General features: G+C 44.8%; 1 protein-coding gene across 1 annotated transcript in view; it reads left to right on the top strand.

Moving 5' to 3' along the window:
- The window catches only part of LOC138947543 (uncharacterized), a 19,142-nt gene extending 6,606 nt beyond the window's left edge, over nucleotides 1–12,536 (top strand). The window contains exons 3-6 of the mRNA XM_070319033.1: nucleotides 5,845–6,083; nucleotides 6,810–6,974; nucleotides 7,153–7,361; nucleotides 9,667–12,536. Of these exons, the coding sequence (XP_070175134.1) occupies nucleotides 5,845–6,083; nucleotides 6,810–6,974; nucleotides 7,153–7,361; nucleotides 9,667–9,925 (872 nt within the window). The 3' untranslated portion in view covers nucleotides 9,926–12,536. The remainder of the gene's footprint in view (nucleotides 1–5,844; nucleotides 6,084–6,809; nucleotides 6,975–7,152; nucleotides 7,362–9,666) is intronic.
- The last annotated feature ends 1,400 nt before the right edge of the window (nucleotides 12,537–13,936 follow it).

Raw genomic sequence — 13,936 nt, 5'->3', positions numbered from 1 at the left:
GAGCACTGTCAGCAAACTCTGCTGTGTCCAATATCACGCACAGGCGCTTTCTATCATTATCGACCAAGAACAGGCACTCCACTGAGTGACACTTTCTTGGTCTCTGTCACCCGATCGTGACACACCTCCCCTCTTCAAGACGAAACCTCGGTTTCGCTCACAGTCATGTTCTCCTCTACAGCCCGAGAGAGAAAGTCAGCTCCAACATTGTTGGCGCCCGGAATGACGCGTACCGTGAATTGGTACGGTTGGAGGATCAACGCCCAGCGCATAAGTCTGGCGTTTGCCAACCTTGCAACCTGAAGATATTGCAGAGGTTGATGGTCTGTTTCCAGACAGAAAGGTCGTCCTCAAGAACGAGCAACCCCTCGTTTCACCCCTGATAACTGCAACCTTCTCTGTCTTCTTGTCTTTGTTCTTCTGGTCTTTGTTCTTCTCCCCGTAGGCAGTCCTCTCTATGTAGGCGCGCAGCAGGTTGGCGTGGTACAGGCGTGCTTTCCCGTGCATCATGATCCTGTAGTCGTTCTGGCCCACCCTCGCTGTCACCTCAAAAGGTCCTTGCCACTGCAGTTGTAGCTTGTTGTGTTTGACAGGTAGAAGTAGCAACACCCGTTCTCCAATCTTGAAGCTGCGCGGCCGTGCCTTGCGGTCGAATCCTCGCGCATAACGCTGTGCTGCTCTCCCCAGGTTCTCTTGAGCCAGTTTGCAGGTCTCTTCAATCCTGTTCCTGAGTTCTACGATGTAGGTCGCTGTCGTCTGCACCTCCTCGTCAGCTTCTTCGTCTGTCCAAGCCTGACGCAGGATAGCCATGGGACCGCGTACCTGTCTGCCGTACAACAGCTCGAATGGGGAAAAGCCCAAGCTCTCCTGAGGAACCTCGCGGTATGCAAAAAGCAATGCTGGGATGTACCTGTCCCACGTGCGTGGTTTCTCCTGAGCTAGTTTCCTCAGCATGGTCTTCAAGGTGCCATTGAACCTCTCCACCAGTCCGTTGCACTGAGCATGGTAAGGAGTGGTGAAGTGCTGCTCCAGTGATAGCAGTCGTGCTGCCTCCGCCATCACTCCTCCCGTGAACTGCGTGCCTCTGTCGGTGAGTACCTCTGATGGAATTCCCAGCCGGGACCACATAGTAACCAGAGCCTCAGCTACTCGCGTGGCTTCAATCGATTTCAGAGGGATCGCCTCTGGGTATCGAGTAGCGTAGTCCACCATGGTCAAAATGTATCTGTTTCCGTCCTCAGACGCAGGCAAGATGGGCCCGATGATGTCCACTGCCACCCGACGAAAGGGTTCGTCGATGAGCGGCATCTTCTCTAAGGGGACCTTCCTCACCCTTCCTTTGGCAACCACCTTCTGGCACTTATCGCAGGACGCACAGAAACGTCGGACATCCGTGCAGATGCCTGGCCAGTAAAAGTGGCGCCAGACACGATCCGTGGTCTTCTTGGTACCAAGATGACCTCCCAGAATCGAGTCGTGTGCCGTTGCCATGACACCCTCGCGAAACTCGCGAGGCACGACAACCTGTTTGAATGTACCTTCTTGGTTGCTGAACTCCCGGTAGAGCAACTTCTTGTCCCTGAGGAACTTTGACCTCCCATGCTTCCCGCTCAGCTTCACCTTCCCCGACTTCGCGTGCTCCCGAGGAGTCGCTAATGTCGGATCAGATGCCTGAGCCTTCGCGAAAAGCGCGGGGGTCACGTTCCCCAGGGCAGCTCGTGCAGCAGGTAGGGGTTTGAGAGGTTTGTCCTCTCGCTCCGCCTGTGCCCGCGTGAGCACTGAAATGACGTCGGGAGACCGATAAACGGGAACCTCCCTGGTGACGCCGTCCACAAACTGAACCCGGTTTCCAATGAGCAGGTCGCATGGAGGATCGTCCATGACGACGGCCACAATGGTCCCCGTGAACAAGGGTGTTACGACCTTGATCACTGCCGTGTTCAAGTCGTAAGCGTGAGATGCCTCGGCCATTCTCACCCTGATGCTGTCTCCTGTGTAGGCCATAGCTGGAACTAGACTCGCCCGAACCACTATCATGTCTGCCCCTGTGTCCCGCAGACCTTCGCCCTTCACTCCGTTAACGTAGACGTTGCAGTGGGGCTGAAAATGTTTCCTGGAGCACGGAACGCAGAGTTGTGGAATGGTGCATGAGCTCGTGACGTCCCTTAACTCCTCGCTGCCAACAAAGTGTACGCCCTTCTGGTCAGCCTGTCTCTTGTGGCAGTCCTTCTTCACGTGGCCCCGCTTGTTGCAGTAGTAACACTGGATGTCAGTTCTGGAACCTGATCCTTTGTGTCCCTGATCGTCCTTCCCGTCCTTGGGTCCTGAAGAACCCGAATTTCCCGATTTTCCTGGCCGTGAGCCTGAAGATTTGCCGGAGATCGCCTGGGCGTCCTCGTGTACTCTGATCCAGTCGGCTGCCTCCTGAGTAGTCTTTGGCTGGTGTTCCTGCACGAAGGTCACCACCTCAGGTCGCAGGCTGGACATCAGTTGCTCCATGACAATGAGGTCGGCAAGGTCGTCGACGGTCCAGTCCTTTTCGGCCATCTCCACCCAGCGCCGCAGGTAGAGATTAAGGCGTGCCACAAACTGATGGCTCAGCTCGCCGCTCAGTCTCTTGCTGTTACGCAGACGTCGTCTGTAGGCTTCCGCAGTCAGGTTGAAGCGCTGGAGTAACGCCTTCTTTAGTGCCTGATAGTTTCTCGCCTCGTCGTCCTCCAAAGCGTTGTAGAGCTGCAATGCGCGTCCTTTCAAGCAGGTGCTAAGGCGGCTAGCCCACGTGGCCTCTTCCCACTTCTGGTCGGATGCAATGCGCTCAAACCGGCGTAAAAAGTCATCGAGCTCGTCCTTGTCATCGTCGAACGTTGGCAGTCTCGTACGGTCGGCAACAAACGTCGGCGCGCTAGCCTGAGTAAGCGTACCTTTCTCGGCCTGTAGCCTAGCTAGTTCTAGCTGGTGATCGCGTTCGGCCTGTTTGTCCTGTCTGTCACGTTCGGCCTGTCGTTCTTGTCTCTCAAGTTCATCTTTCTTATCCTGTCGGTCACGTTCGGCCTGTCGTTCGGCCTGTCGTTCCCTTTCTTGTCTGTCTCGTTCATCTTTCTCTTTCCGTTCTTGTCTGTCACGTTCGTCTTTCTTTTCCTGTCTGTCTCGTTCGTCTTTCTCTTTCTTGTCCTGTCTGTCACGTTCGGCCTGTCGTTCTTGTCTGTCAAGCTCTTCTTTTCTCGTCTGTCGCTCTATGTCTTCCTTACGTTCTAACTCCTTGCGCTTAAGCAAACTACGCGCTCTAACGCGTGCGTCTCGCTCTGTCTGTTCCTCGCTACCAGGAGTCTCAAAAGTTAATCTCTTCGTAGGAGATCCCCCTGTAGCCATGGTTAGTTTAGCAAAGCTTTATCACAAAAGTAAGTCTAACGCAGCTATAGCTAGAACACGCGGTGATGAAAGCGGTGGATACAAAAATCCCGCAACCAGAAAATGCAGAAGAAAAATCCAAACGGTGTAGAACAAATCGCGTAGCCTACTTTATGGCTGCTTTTTGCGGTGAAACAAAGTGTTTCCCACAGCCGTGGCCTACTTTATCGGCTGCTTTTTGCGGTGAAACAGAGTGTCTCCCACAGCCTTGGTTAGGACAGAAGTCCTCGGACCCTTCCCCCCCAAAATTCCAACAAAGTCAAAATATGGAGAAAAATCCAAGTAAAACAAGACGGTAAAAATGTAACCTTTTACAGAATGCGAAACAACAATGTAGAGAAAACTGAGTAAAACGAATAACAAATCCGCTAACCCTGCTCAGCTCTCTGCAACGGAAAACTATGAACGTACAACAACAAAGATTCACAAACAAAGGAAAGGGAGGTAATCACAGTTAGCGCATACAATAACTCACAAATTACAATTTACATTTCCTGCAAGATGTGAATCGCTTAAGGTGTGGTATATGATCAAAACTATACAAAAAAGGGTAGCACCAAGCAGAAAATAAGTCGAGCACTGACGAGATTATCTGCTCTTAGTTATCCTTAATTGGTGGGTCTTTATCAGTTGGAAATTAACTGAGTAAATCCCGGCTTGGCCCCCATGTGTCACGTTTCAATATATCACTCAAGGTGATTATGAACCGGTTAATTACTACTAATTAACTAACCACACCACGACCCACTCTCGCAGGCATACAATTAAATAGAGTCAACAAAAGTATAAGTTTCAGACGCCTGTTTATGTATAAACTCTCCACCTCCCTCGAGCCTTCACTCAAAATATGTTCCTTTTACGTTCTCAACACGTAAAAAACCAGTGTTCACTGACAAAATGCCAGTAGTATGTAGAAAATTATAGGAACACGCTGAACCCGTGTAAATATAGTTAAATGCGAATGTTCTGTTCGAAAAGCTCTAGTTCGTGCAGGTGTCACACACCCCACGTTGTCACTACTCCAATGAAATCATAGATACGAAAAGACAACGGTGGTCAACGGGGTGCGTACGACATGGTGCACTTAGCTTTATCTCTGCTGCTGCTGCTTAGCCGGTATGCTGGTTAGTCGGTTCGCTGGTTAGCCGGTCCGCTGGTTAGCCGGTTCGCTGGTTAGCCGGTCCGCTGGTTAGCCGGTCTCCTGGTTAGCGTAGCCTCAACAGTTCCCGCCAGAGTCAGCCGTGCAGATGTTACAGGAACACGAAACGAACGAATCGGATCGAACGAACGAACGAAGGCTGCAAACAGAAAGCATCGGTGCACTAAACATGTCAGCTACCCCTCACCCACCACCTTAAAACATGTCATCTTTAAATATCTCATCGAGCACGTGGGCCTGCACAAAACGGACTTTTTACAACAACAAAACAGCCATTTTCCGTCCTTCTCTCCCTATCTGCAAAAACCATATACAGATTAGTATTTTAGCGTCACAGAGAGTAAATTATGCGCTAACCTGGAAAGAACAACAGAGAGTATTTCATTCCACAACACAGACTCATCAACAGCGTTAAATAATGATTTATTACCTCAAAAGCCTATGATTGTACTCTCAATGGAAGCAAAGTCCGCTTCCTCCCTGGACCAGCCTCTGTTCGTCAACAGTGACCAAAAACGTCCAGAACCCCTTGTCGAATCCTTATGCGAAAGCCATCGCCGACGAAGGAAAGTTGACGACTTGTCCTCAGCAAAATACGTGGCAGAGAGAAGAAATAACTCGTGGAAGTTCCCCTAGAGTGCCGAATATAATACTCGGTGAAAAACCATCATACTCTAGAAACTGTATTAGATCCTTCCCCTTCTGCCGCTGGGTGTCAAGTGTCCCGTACTCGTGTCTCTGTCAGACAACCTAGCCAAAATACACGTGACTGACCTTGTCACAAAACCAGTCCAGCTATACACAATTCTGCCTCCCCAAGCAGAAAAAAGACACGAGAAACTCAATCCCTGAAAATCCCGTGTGCGCTGTCAGCGAAAAACCGTCAGCCCTATGATAGCAGAAACCCGCACTGTGAAGCTCGTGCGTTTCAAAACATCCGTGCCCGTTGAGCACTGTCAGCAAACTTTGCTGTGTCCAATATCACGCACAGGCGCTTTCTATCATTATCGACCAAGAACAGGCACTCCACTGAGTGACACTTTCTTGGTCTCTGTCACCCGATCGTGACAGTGTGTGTGTGCGTGTGTGCGTGTGTGTGCGTGTGTGTCTCAGTTTGTGTGCGCACGTGCATGCGTACGTGTGTGTGTGTGTGTGTGTGTGTGTGTGTGTTATCGTGTGTGTGAGCGCACATGTGTGTCTGTGTGCATAGGGGGGGTCATTTTTGGATTGATTTGAATGAATTGTTGGATAATTGATTCACTTTAATTGATTTACAGTGATTCCTGAAATTCTGAACGATGGCTCTTCCAATGATACATCACCATTCCAACTTCCGGTTTCGCTGGCCGCCTGGTCAATTTCCATTTGGGGCGTGGTCTACGTGTGCCAGTTTTTCTGGCTGGCCTATTCATTGGCTGGCATCTGCAGACGGACAGCGTTAGGCCCCGCCTACAACAACCCAAAACTCCTTCCAGTTCAAGTGCACTTCTTTTTCTCTCTGGCTGTCCTAACGCAGGTTAGCCTATTGAGTATAAAAACCGTGAAATGACTGTGTGTATATGAAGTAAATTTGGCGAAGGAAGGGCGGGGGGGGGGGGGGGGGGGGCGAGGGAAAAGATGGGATGAGGGCGGGGAGGGGGGGGTGTTAGAAGCTCGAAAAGTGTACACACAAGAGCACTTCTTTAATCTCTCTGGCTGTCCTTACGCAGGTGAGCCTATTGAGTATTAAAACCGTGAAATGATGTGTGTACAAAAAAAATGTAGCGGGGTGGCCTGGGATGGCCTAGGGGAGGAGGGGTTTGGAGGAAAGGCGGGGAAATGGATGGATGTGGAAGGAAGGGAGTGTGTTTGAAGCTAGAGCTTTCAAACTGTGCACACTTCAAGGGTTTGATGACTTAATACACATGACCCAATTCTGGTTGATCCAGGTCAAATATAAATGCTGCAGTGCGGTTGATTTGGGCAAGTGAGTAGCAAATCATCATTTTCTTTAACGCTGGATGAGATAGAGACGAAGATGATTTGTTTCTGGTTCAAATTACGTATGACGAAGATGAGCCGTATGAGCATTTGCTGTTCTTGATTATTTATTTACTAATTTATTTATTGACTAGTTTTTATGTTAATCTTTTTTCTTCTCTTTTTTTTAAGCACGTTTCATTTATGCATTTATTTATTTATTTATTTATTCATTCATTCTTCATATTATTTATTTCTATTGTTTTCTTTTTCAATTCACCAGGTTGGTTGGCTAGTACTGATGAACAGACATAGCTTCATCTTCGCCCTGCTAAACATCGTGTTGTCCACTGGCTGCTCGCTTATCGCCCTTGCCGAGAGTTACCGTTCGTTGACCGCTGTGCTACCAATCATGCAGCAGGAGGAAAGATTTGTCGACTTATGTGCTGTGAGTATTTGTAGTCAACTGAAACTATCCTTCAGAAAAAAATCAGACAGTTGTAATGAGTCACCATGTAAAGTGGTTAAAGGCCCACCCCACCTCACAAAGCTATTTCCGGAATATTGTCATTGCTTCAAATCTAAGACACTCTTTAAAAAAAGAAAATATATTCTTGTGCTTTCAGATTCGCATCTTTGCGCAGAATCCTCTGGCTCTGTTCTTTGTTTGGATCATGCTCCATGCTGCCTTGACCTTGACCTACTTTTTTACCTTTGGCATGGAGACGCGTCACGTGTCCCTGAGAACTGGGTCACTGATGGATCTTTGCACAGCAGGTTTCCTCATGTTTGTCTACGTTCTTGGTGACCTCACCATCTTTGACAAGTTTTCAAGGTCAGAATATAATAATAATAATAATAATAATAATAATAATAATAATAATAGTAATAATAACGGGCATTTATAAAGCGCCTTATCAAAAGTTCAAAGCGCGTGACAACAATACATGTATACAAAAATCATACAATCGATATCACTGTCAGATTCAAACAAGACATCATGCACATCTCACATCCCCAGACTCTATGCTAAGGAACTATCCGTAGTGTTATTGGAACAAGTGAGTTTTCAAATTGGACTTAAAAGATGAAATGGATGGCCCGGAGAGTGACGTAATTGAAAGGGGAGTGAATTCCATAACTGAGGTCCATAGTACGAAAACATGCGGAAGCCATGAGCCTTGCGTTTAAAGCGACCTTGGCGGCCGAGAAGTCGAGCATCATCAGAAGAACGAAGGGTGCGAGAGGGAGTGTAGAGGGAGACCAGTTCAGAAAGATAGGCAGGTGTCGATTCAGAGATGATATTGTAGCAGAAGCAGGCAGCTTTATACCTAATACGTTCAGATACAGGAAGCCAGTGAAGTTCTCTCATGAGAGGAGTGCAGGGTTGTCGATGATGTGCTCTGAAAATGAGACGTGCAGCAGAGTGTTGTACGTTTTGCAATGGTTGGAGAGTGGAGTCAGGGCAGCCTATGAGAAGGGAGTTGCAGTAATCTAATCTGGACAGAATGCAGGATGTAACGAGAGTTTTAGTGGCATCAACAGTGAGAAATTTTCTTATGGAACCTATTCTTCTGATCTCAAAGTAGCATGTCTGACAGACTTTTTTGATGTGTTGTTTCATTGAGAGGTGGGAGTCCATGATGAACCCAAGATTCCTAGCACTATCAGAGAGAGAAATGTCACTAGAACCTACTGTAATGGAGGCTGGAAGGGAAGTGGTCGAAGAGGAAGCTCCAGAAAAAATAAGAAATTCAGTCTTATCATTTAACTTGAGCATATTGTTTGTCATCCATGATTTAATATCTGAAGTGCAGTTTTGGAGAGTGTGCGTCACCGCTTGGATTTCTGTAGGCTTGCATGCTTGTTGGAGTTGTGTGTCGTCTGCAAAGAGGTAGTGATTGACTGCGTGTTGCATGACTGACGGCAGAGAGAGGAGTGGTGTATAGTACAAATAAAACTGGGCCTAGAACTGATCCCTGTCAGTGTCTCTGGGCTGTAGAGTGGAACCCCCCTTTTAAGACCTCCAAAAATCTGCGAAAATCAGGTCTTAAAAAGGAGGGAGTCTTAAATTGGGGGTAAATTTGCAGAGGATATGAAGAGAAAGTCTGAGAAGGGAGGGAGTCTTAAATTGGGGGTAAATTTGCAGAGGATATGAAGAGAAAATCTGAACAAGCAAGGTCTTAAAAAGGAGGGAGTCTTAAAGGGGGTTCCATTGTATTTGTTGATAATACGGCTTGTGGTCACAAGGGAGAGAGAGAGGGGCCCGGTTGATAAGGAGGAGGGAGGGAGGGTGGGGGTCATGGGCAGGTAGTGGAACTAGCATTTCCGTTGGTATTTCTGATCAAAAGAAAAAATGTCCAACAAAACTGCTCTGTATTTTTCCCCACAGCAAGACGAAAAGTACCGACTGGCAGATCCAATCTGTATCTTGCAAGCGAGATTCGTCGACAATTCATTATCTGTACTGCCATACGTGTTTGTCTGTGTGTCTGCTTAAAAGGCCACTGGGTCGACGTACTGTACTGAATGTGGCTTGCGGTTCGGGATCATAAATAAAACGTTCCAACAACCTACCGTATTCTTGTTTAAAAACAATTCTCATAGTGGTCACTTCGAATAAGGTCTACTGGTGGTCGTTAAACAGATGACCAGCATGAGTTTTGCACAGGATATTAATGAAAGTAGTTATTGTGGATTTTGTCTCTCGTGATAAATACCTTTCTGGGCTTTATAGTCAGTGGCTTATGATAAAGGTTATTATGGGTTTCATCGCTTATTTCAGAGCCGGCTAGTGGAGTTTCATCACCGGGCTAATTACAAAGGTGAATGTGACCACTTCATCCTGAAACGGGCCGTTATTGATGAAGCACGGTCTGCTTTTCCACTAAGATGCCTATGATGGCAGATTCAGAGAAGTCTTGGCTGGGAAAATTGAACCCGAAGTCGACTTCGCGAAGTCCTTTTACCCGCCGGAAAACTGAGTATCAAAGCTCCGTGCAGCCAGCTACGGGAAGTCTTCGCCCAATAAGTTCATTTGAGGCTTTAGGGCATAGAAGCCTTGGCTGCTTTTCTAGAATTTCCGGCTTTTGCGACACTTATATTATTATGTCATTCTGTTTTGTATTTTCTCTTTACAGATACGTGGTGTTGCCCTACATCGGCTTCGTTCTGTTTCACGCCGCGCAACTCAACAAGGATTGGCCCAGCACACGCTCGCCCGTCTTTGTTCTGATGGCCGGTCTGACGGCCTTCACCTTCCTCTGTGTCCTTGTCAAGTTCGTGGCGTTGCTATGCCGACACCTCGTTCAGCGTGAGAAGGAGAGCAAAGCGGAAGTGATGACACGACCTTTGGTGCCTGACCTTGAGGAAGAAACTTACCTGCTGCAGCAAAACTGAGTGAAGTTGAAAAAAAATGACCCAGTTTCAAGTTGCGTCGTTTACAAACATGGCCGCCGGTCTGACTGTGATGAAATGCGGATTGCACATTGACAAACGTGTTGCTCGGAATCTTTGCCGGCAGATGGTGAAATAATTCTAATTCTCTTTGTTTTGTTTTGTTTCTCAGCACACAAAAAATGCAGCAGAAAAACTTATTTTTGTCATCACCCGCCAAGCATAGTTGATGATCGTCTTACAAACGGGACAGAAAATATAATGCTCATCTTTTAGCACATGCCGCATGACATAGGGAGATTTGACCCTGGGATGTGCGTTGCACTGGAAAAGTTATGAATCTTCTTAGCTGAAACAAAAATCAATCAATCAATATGAGGCTTATATCGCGCGTATTCCGTGGGTACAGTTCTAAGCACAGGGATTTTTTTATTTTATTTTTGTTAATTTTTTTTTATGCAATTTATATCGCGCACATATTCAAGGCGCAGAACAACCGGAAACGTCACAGTCGAACATATGAAACAGATTGACAACTGTTTATGTGCATATAATACTGTTGTGCTTTGCTCTCTTGTACGCTGTTTTATTTTCAGTTTTCTTATTATTCTTATTTTGTTGTTGTTGTTGTTAATGACGTCTCTCTCTCTCTCTCTCTTTCTTTTTGTTTTGTTGTTGATTTTTGTCTGTTAGTTGTTTATATTATGTTTTCATATTTACTTTCTTTTTTCCTGTTTGATGAACCCATAATTATATGCAGTTGTTTGTTTGGCATGAGCAATTTGAACATGTTTGTCAAAGAATAAGATAGCAGTTTCTTTGTTTCGTAATGTTTAAAAAAAAATCATATTTTATGTTTTATTTCTGTCAGCAAGAACAGATTCTTTTCTCATGACCCTTTTGACAAGCTCTTAACTTTTTGTGATTGTGTAGTTGTCTCCCTTTTCACCTTTCATGCTTCTTTTTGAGTGGTTATATCCCTTCTCATCTGTGTTCTTTGTGTGGTTCTCTCCCTTTTTAAATGTACTGCTTGGCATCTAAGCGGTTATTTCCCTTGTCAATGTTTCACATAGTGACAAATCTTCTTCAAGCTGATTAAAATATGCTCAGTTTGGATGGGAGGATAAATGTTTAATTAGTACTTTGTTTTGTTTGTTTGTATTCCATTTATTGGTGTGTATGTGCGTGTGTGCATTTCTCTCTCCATTTCTTGTTTAAAGTTTTGCTTTCATGAATGTTTTGTTGTTGTTTATTAAGCAGTATGTAGATGAACATACATAGAAGCTATAGCTCTAATGTACCTATATATATATATATATATACAATTAATAATAAAACCACTGTTCTACAATTTCACCCATTACCTCTGTTGCTTTTAATGGTCAACATTCTGCCATAACGAACAGCGAATAATTAAAACACACAACCTTTTTGCTCTGATAATATGAAACTACAAATGTATCAATATGTTTCTCCATGTGTTGACGATAAAATCAAGTCTATCAGTAACACAGTAAGTAAATTCTGAGAAAAAAACCAAAAAAAACCAAGTGGTTAAATAATGAATTCTGTTTTGAAGAATTGTTGCTGTGATGAATTCAAGTTTCATTCTTCAAAATGCTATGGACGGTGCCTCTCATATTCGTAACATAATTTCTTGTTTTCTGCTCACCTTTTATGACTGTTTCAGTAATGGTTGTACTGTGTTGTCAGCTGTTGTATGCCTTACAAAGTTTTTGAGGTCAAGATCAAGTGAAAGTACATCAGCTGTTGTTGATTTCTTAACCTTCACCTTGCTTCGTGGTCGTGGACGACTCATGCTCATAGCCTCACAAAATCGTCTTTATCTCTGAAACTGTTTGGAGTTTTTAATTGAAACTTCATTTAATCTCTAATCACCTTACGACCATCCCATTGCCCAACTTTTGAAAGACTATCTTTGTAAACAAACAAATAAACGATGAACTACACAGTCCGGATGATGTGGGTCGTGTACGACCCATACTCTGCAAAGAGGCGGCAAAACGTTTATCCCTCTTTGGATGGCGTGGGTCGTGTATGACCCATACTTTTTACGTTGATCCTTCTTTGTAAAGTATGGATCGTACACGACCCACATTATCCGGACTGTGTAGTCCAACGCGTGATCTGCTGTTAGCATACCGGACCCTTTGTTCTTGCTGCTACATTGAAACCCAGTTTGTAAAACCTAAAAAAAAAATGAAAATTAGGTCTTAAAATGGGGATAATTTTACAAAGGTTATGAACGGAAAGTCTGTGAAAACAAGGTCTCAAAATTGAGGAAGTCTTACATTGGGGGGGGGGGGGGGGGGGGGGGGCACTATATTTGCTATGTACATACAATGTATGTGCAACCTTTCACTCACAATGAAGGTTCCTAGATGAGTTTCTCTTGTATATAACATGTAATTCACCTTTCCATAGCGACCACCTGTCTATACGAATATCTTATTTAAGGGAGATTACTTGACAAAGATGTTAGTGCTTTAAAATCATTCATCCGTGAATGGTATATATATATACAAGCATTATCTTGTTGGAACCATGAATTTGATGTAAACAAAAGCAATAAATGAAGAATTCTGTTCCTCAAGTGTTTTCTATCCAGTTATTGGTACAAGCATGCAACACTGCCAAAGTGTGTGCGTGCTAAACACCATACATTTTGTTTGTGTCATTTGTTTTATGCCATCCATATTATGGGTGTAATGTGTGTGTGTTCACGTGTGAGGGAGATTTAAATACCGTCCATATAATGTCAAAATTTGTGTGCGTGCGTGTTGAAAGAGAGAGAGAGAGAGAGAAAAATTCAGAATGAGCTTTCAACACCATCCACAGCAAACCAAAACACATTCCAAACTGTACGGTCTCACTTCCTTTAATCACTCTTCTTGAATCCATTTTCATTCACACTTTTCCTTCCAGGGATACACACCACAACCCAAACTCACTTTCCAACGCTTACATTCTCAAGATGTACATGGTATCTACCATACTATCGTCTGGAGATGTGCTGCTCCAAAAACAAAATAACCGTAATTTCTCTCGCAGAACACTAACTTGTGACTAAGATATGACTACAAAAAGCCTTAGTCCACAGCTCGTATATGTACATCCAAAGCTTGCTCTGTAAGTCCCAGTATAAGACACTGTCTGACCTCCCCCCCCCCCCCCCCCCCCCCCCCCCCCCCCTCCCTAAATCTTCACACCGACTTGTGACTTGGTCGGTGGTAACGCTAAAACATGTCAACTGACTACCTGCTAGCTTCACAGTCAAATATTAGTAACACTCACAATTCTAAGCATGTTTTGTATGAAGTCACACGAAAGTTTGTTATAATTTAACATCCCCATTCACACAAGCACACACAAACGTTCACCCGGCGTAAACAGTCTTTGCACAAACGCAAATGGCGCCCTCCTTGCAGACAATATCCGTGAGTTTGTGATGAAAGATCAGATACTGGCCAACGCGTCTAGGATCCGCTGCAACACAAGAAAACAGTGAATAAGAAAATGACAGTTGACACTCATACAGTGAAAATCACCTATTAAGGCCTCCACAAATTTGACAAAATCCAGTCTGAAAAAGGAGGGAGTCTTGATACGGGAGTATATCCAGGCATGGGAATTGAAAATTGTAAAAAAGGCGGAAAATTTATAACTGAAGCGTCAAGTCGACGGCGCGAAGCGCCTAGCCTTATTAGGGGGGTCCGGGGGCATGCTCCCCCGGAAAAAAAAATTTCTCCGAAGAACCCAGATGGTGCAATCTGGTGTCATCTGAGCTCCAAGTTTGCCATTAAATTCTGTTTTTAGAATCAGAGTTTTTAGTACAAAAATGTACCAATTTTTGCTTTTTTTAAGAAAAAAAATAATATATATACATGTATTATATGGTTTAATTTTGTAAAAAAAATTGATCTGTTGAGACAAACAGGAAAATGTAACTTGTAACACAATCTGTGCAATCTGGTTTACTTTCAAACATAAAAG

This window comes from Littorina saxatilis, linkage group LG14, assembly GCF_037325665.1.
Source record: "Littorina saxatilis isolate snail1 linkage group LG14, US_GU_Lsax_2.0, whole genome shotgun sequence".
NCBI lineage: Eukaryota > Metazoa > Mollusca > Gastropoda > Littorinimorpha > Littorinidae > Littorina > Littorina saxatilis.
Note: the sequence above shows the minus strand (reverse complement) of the source record. Positions and strands in the feature narration are given on the sequence as shown.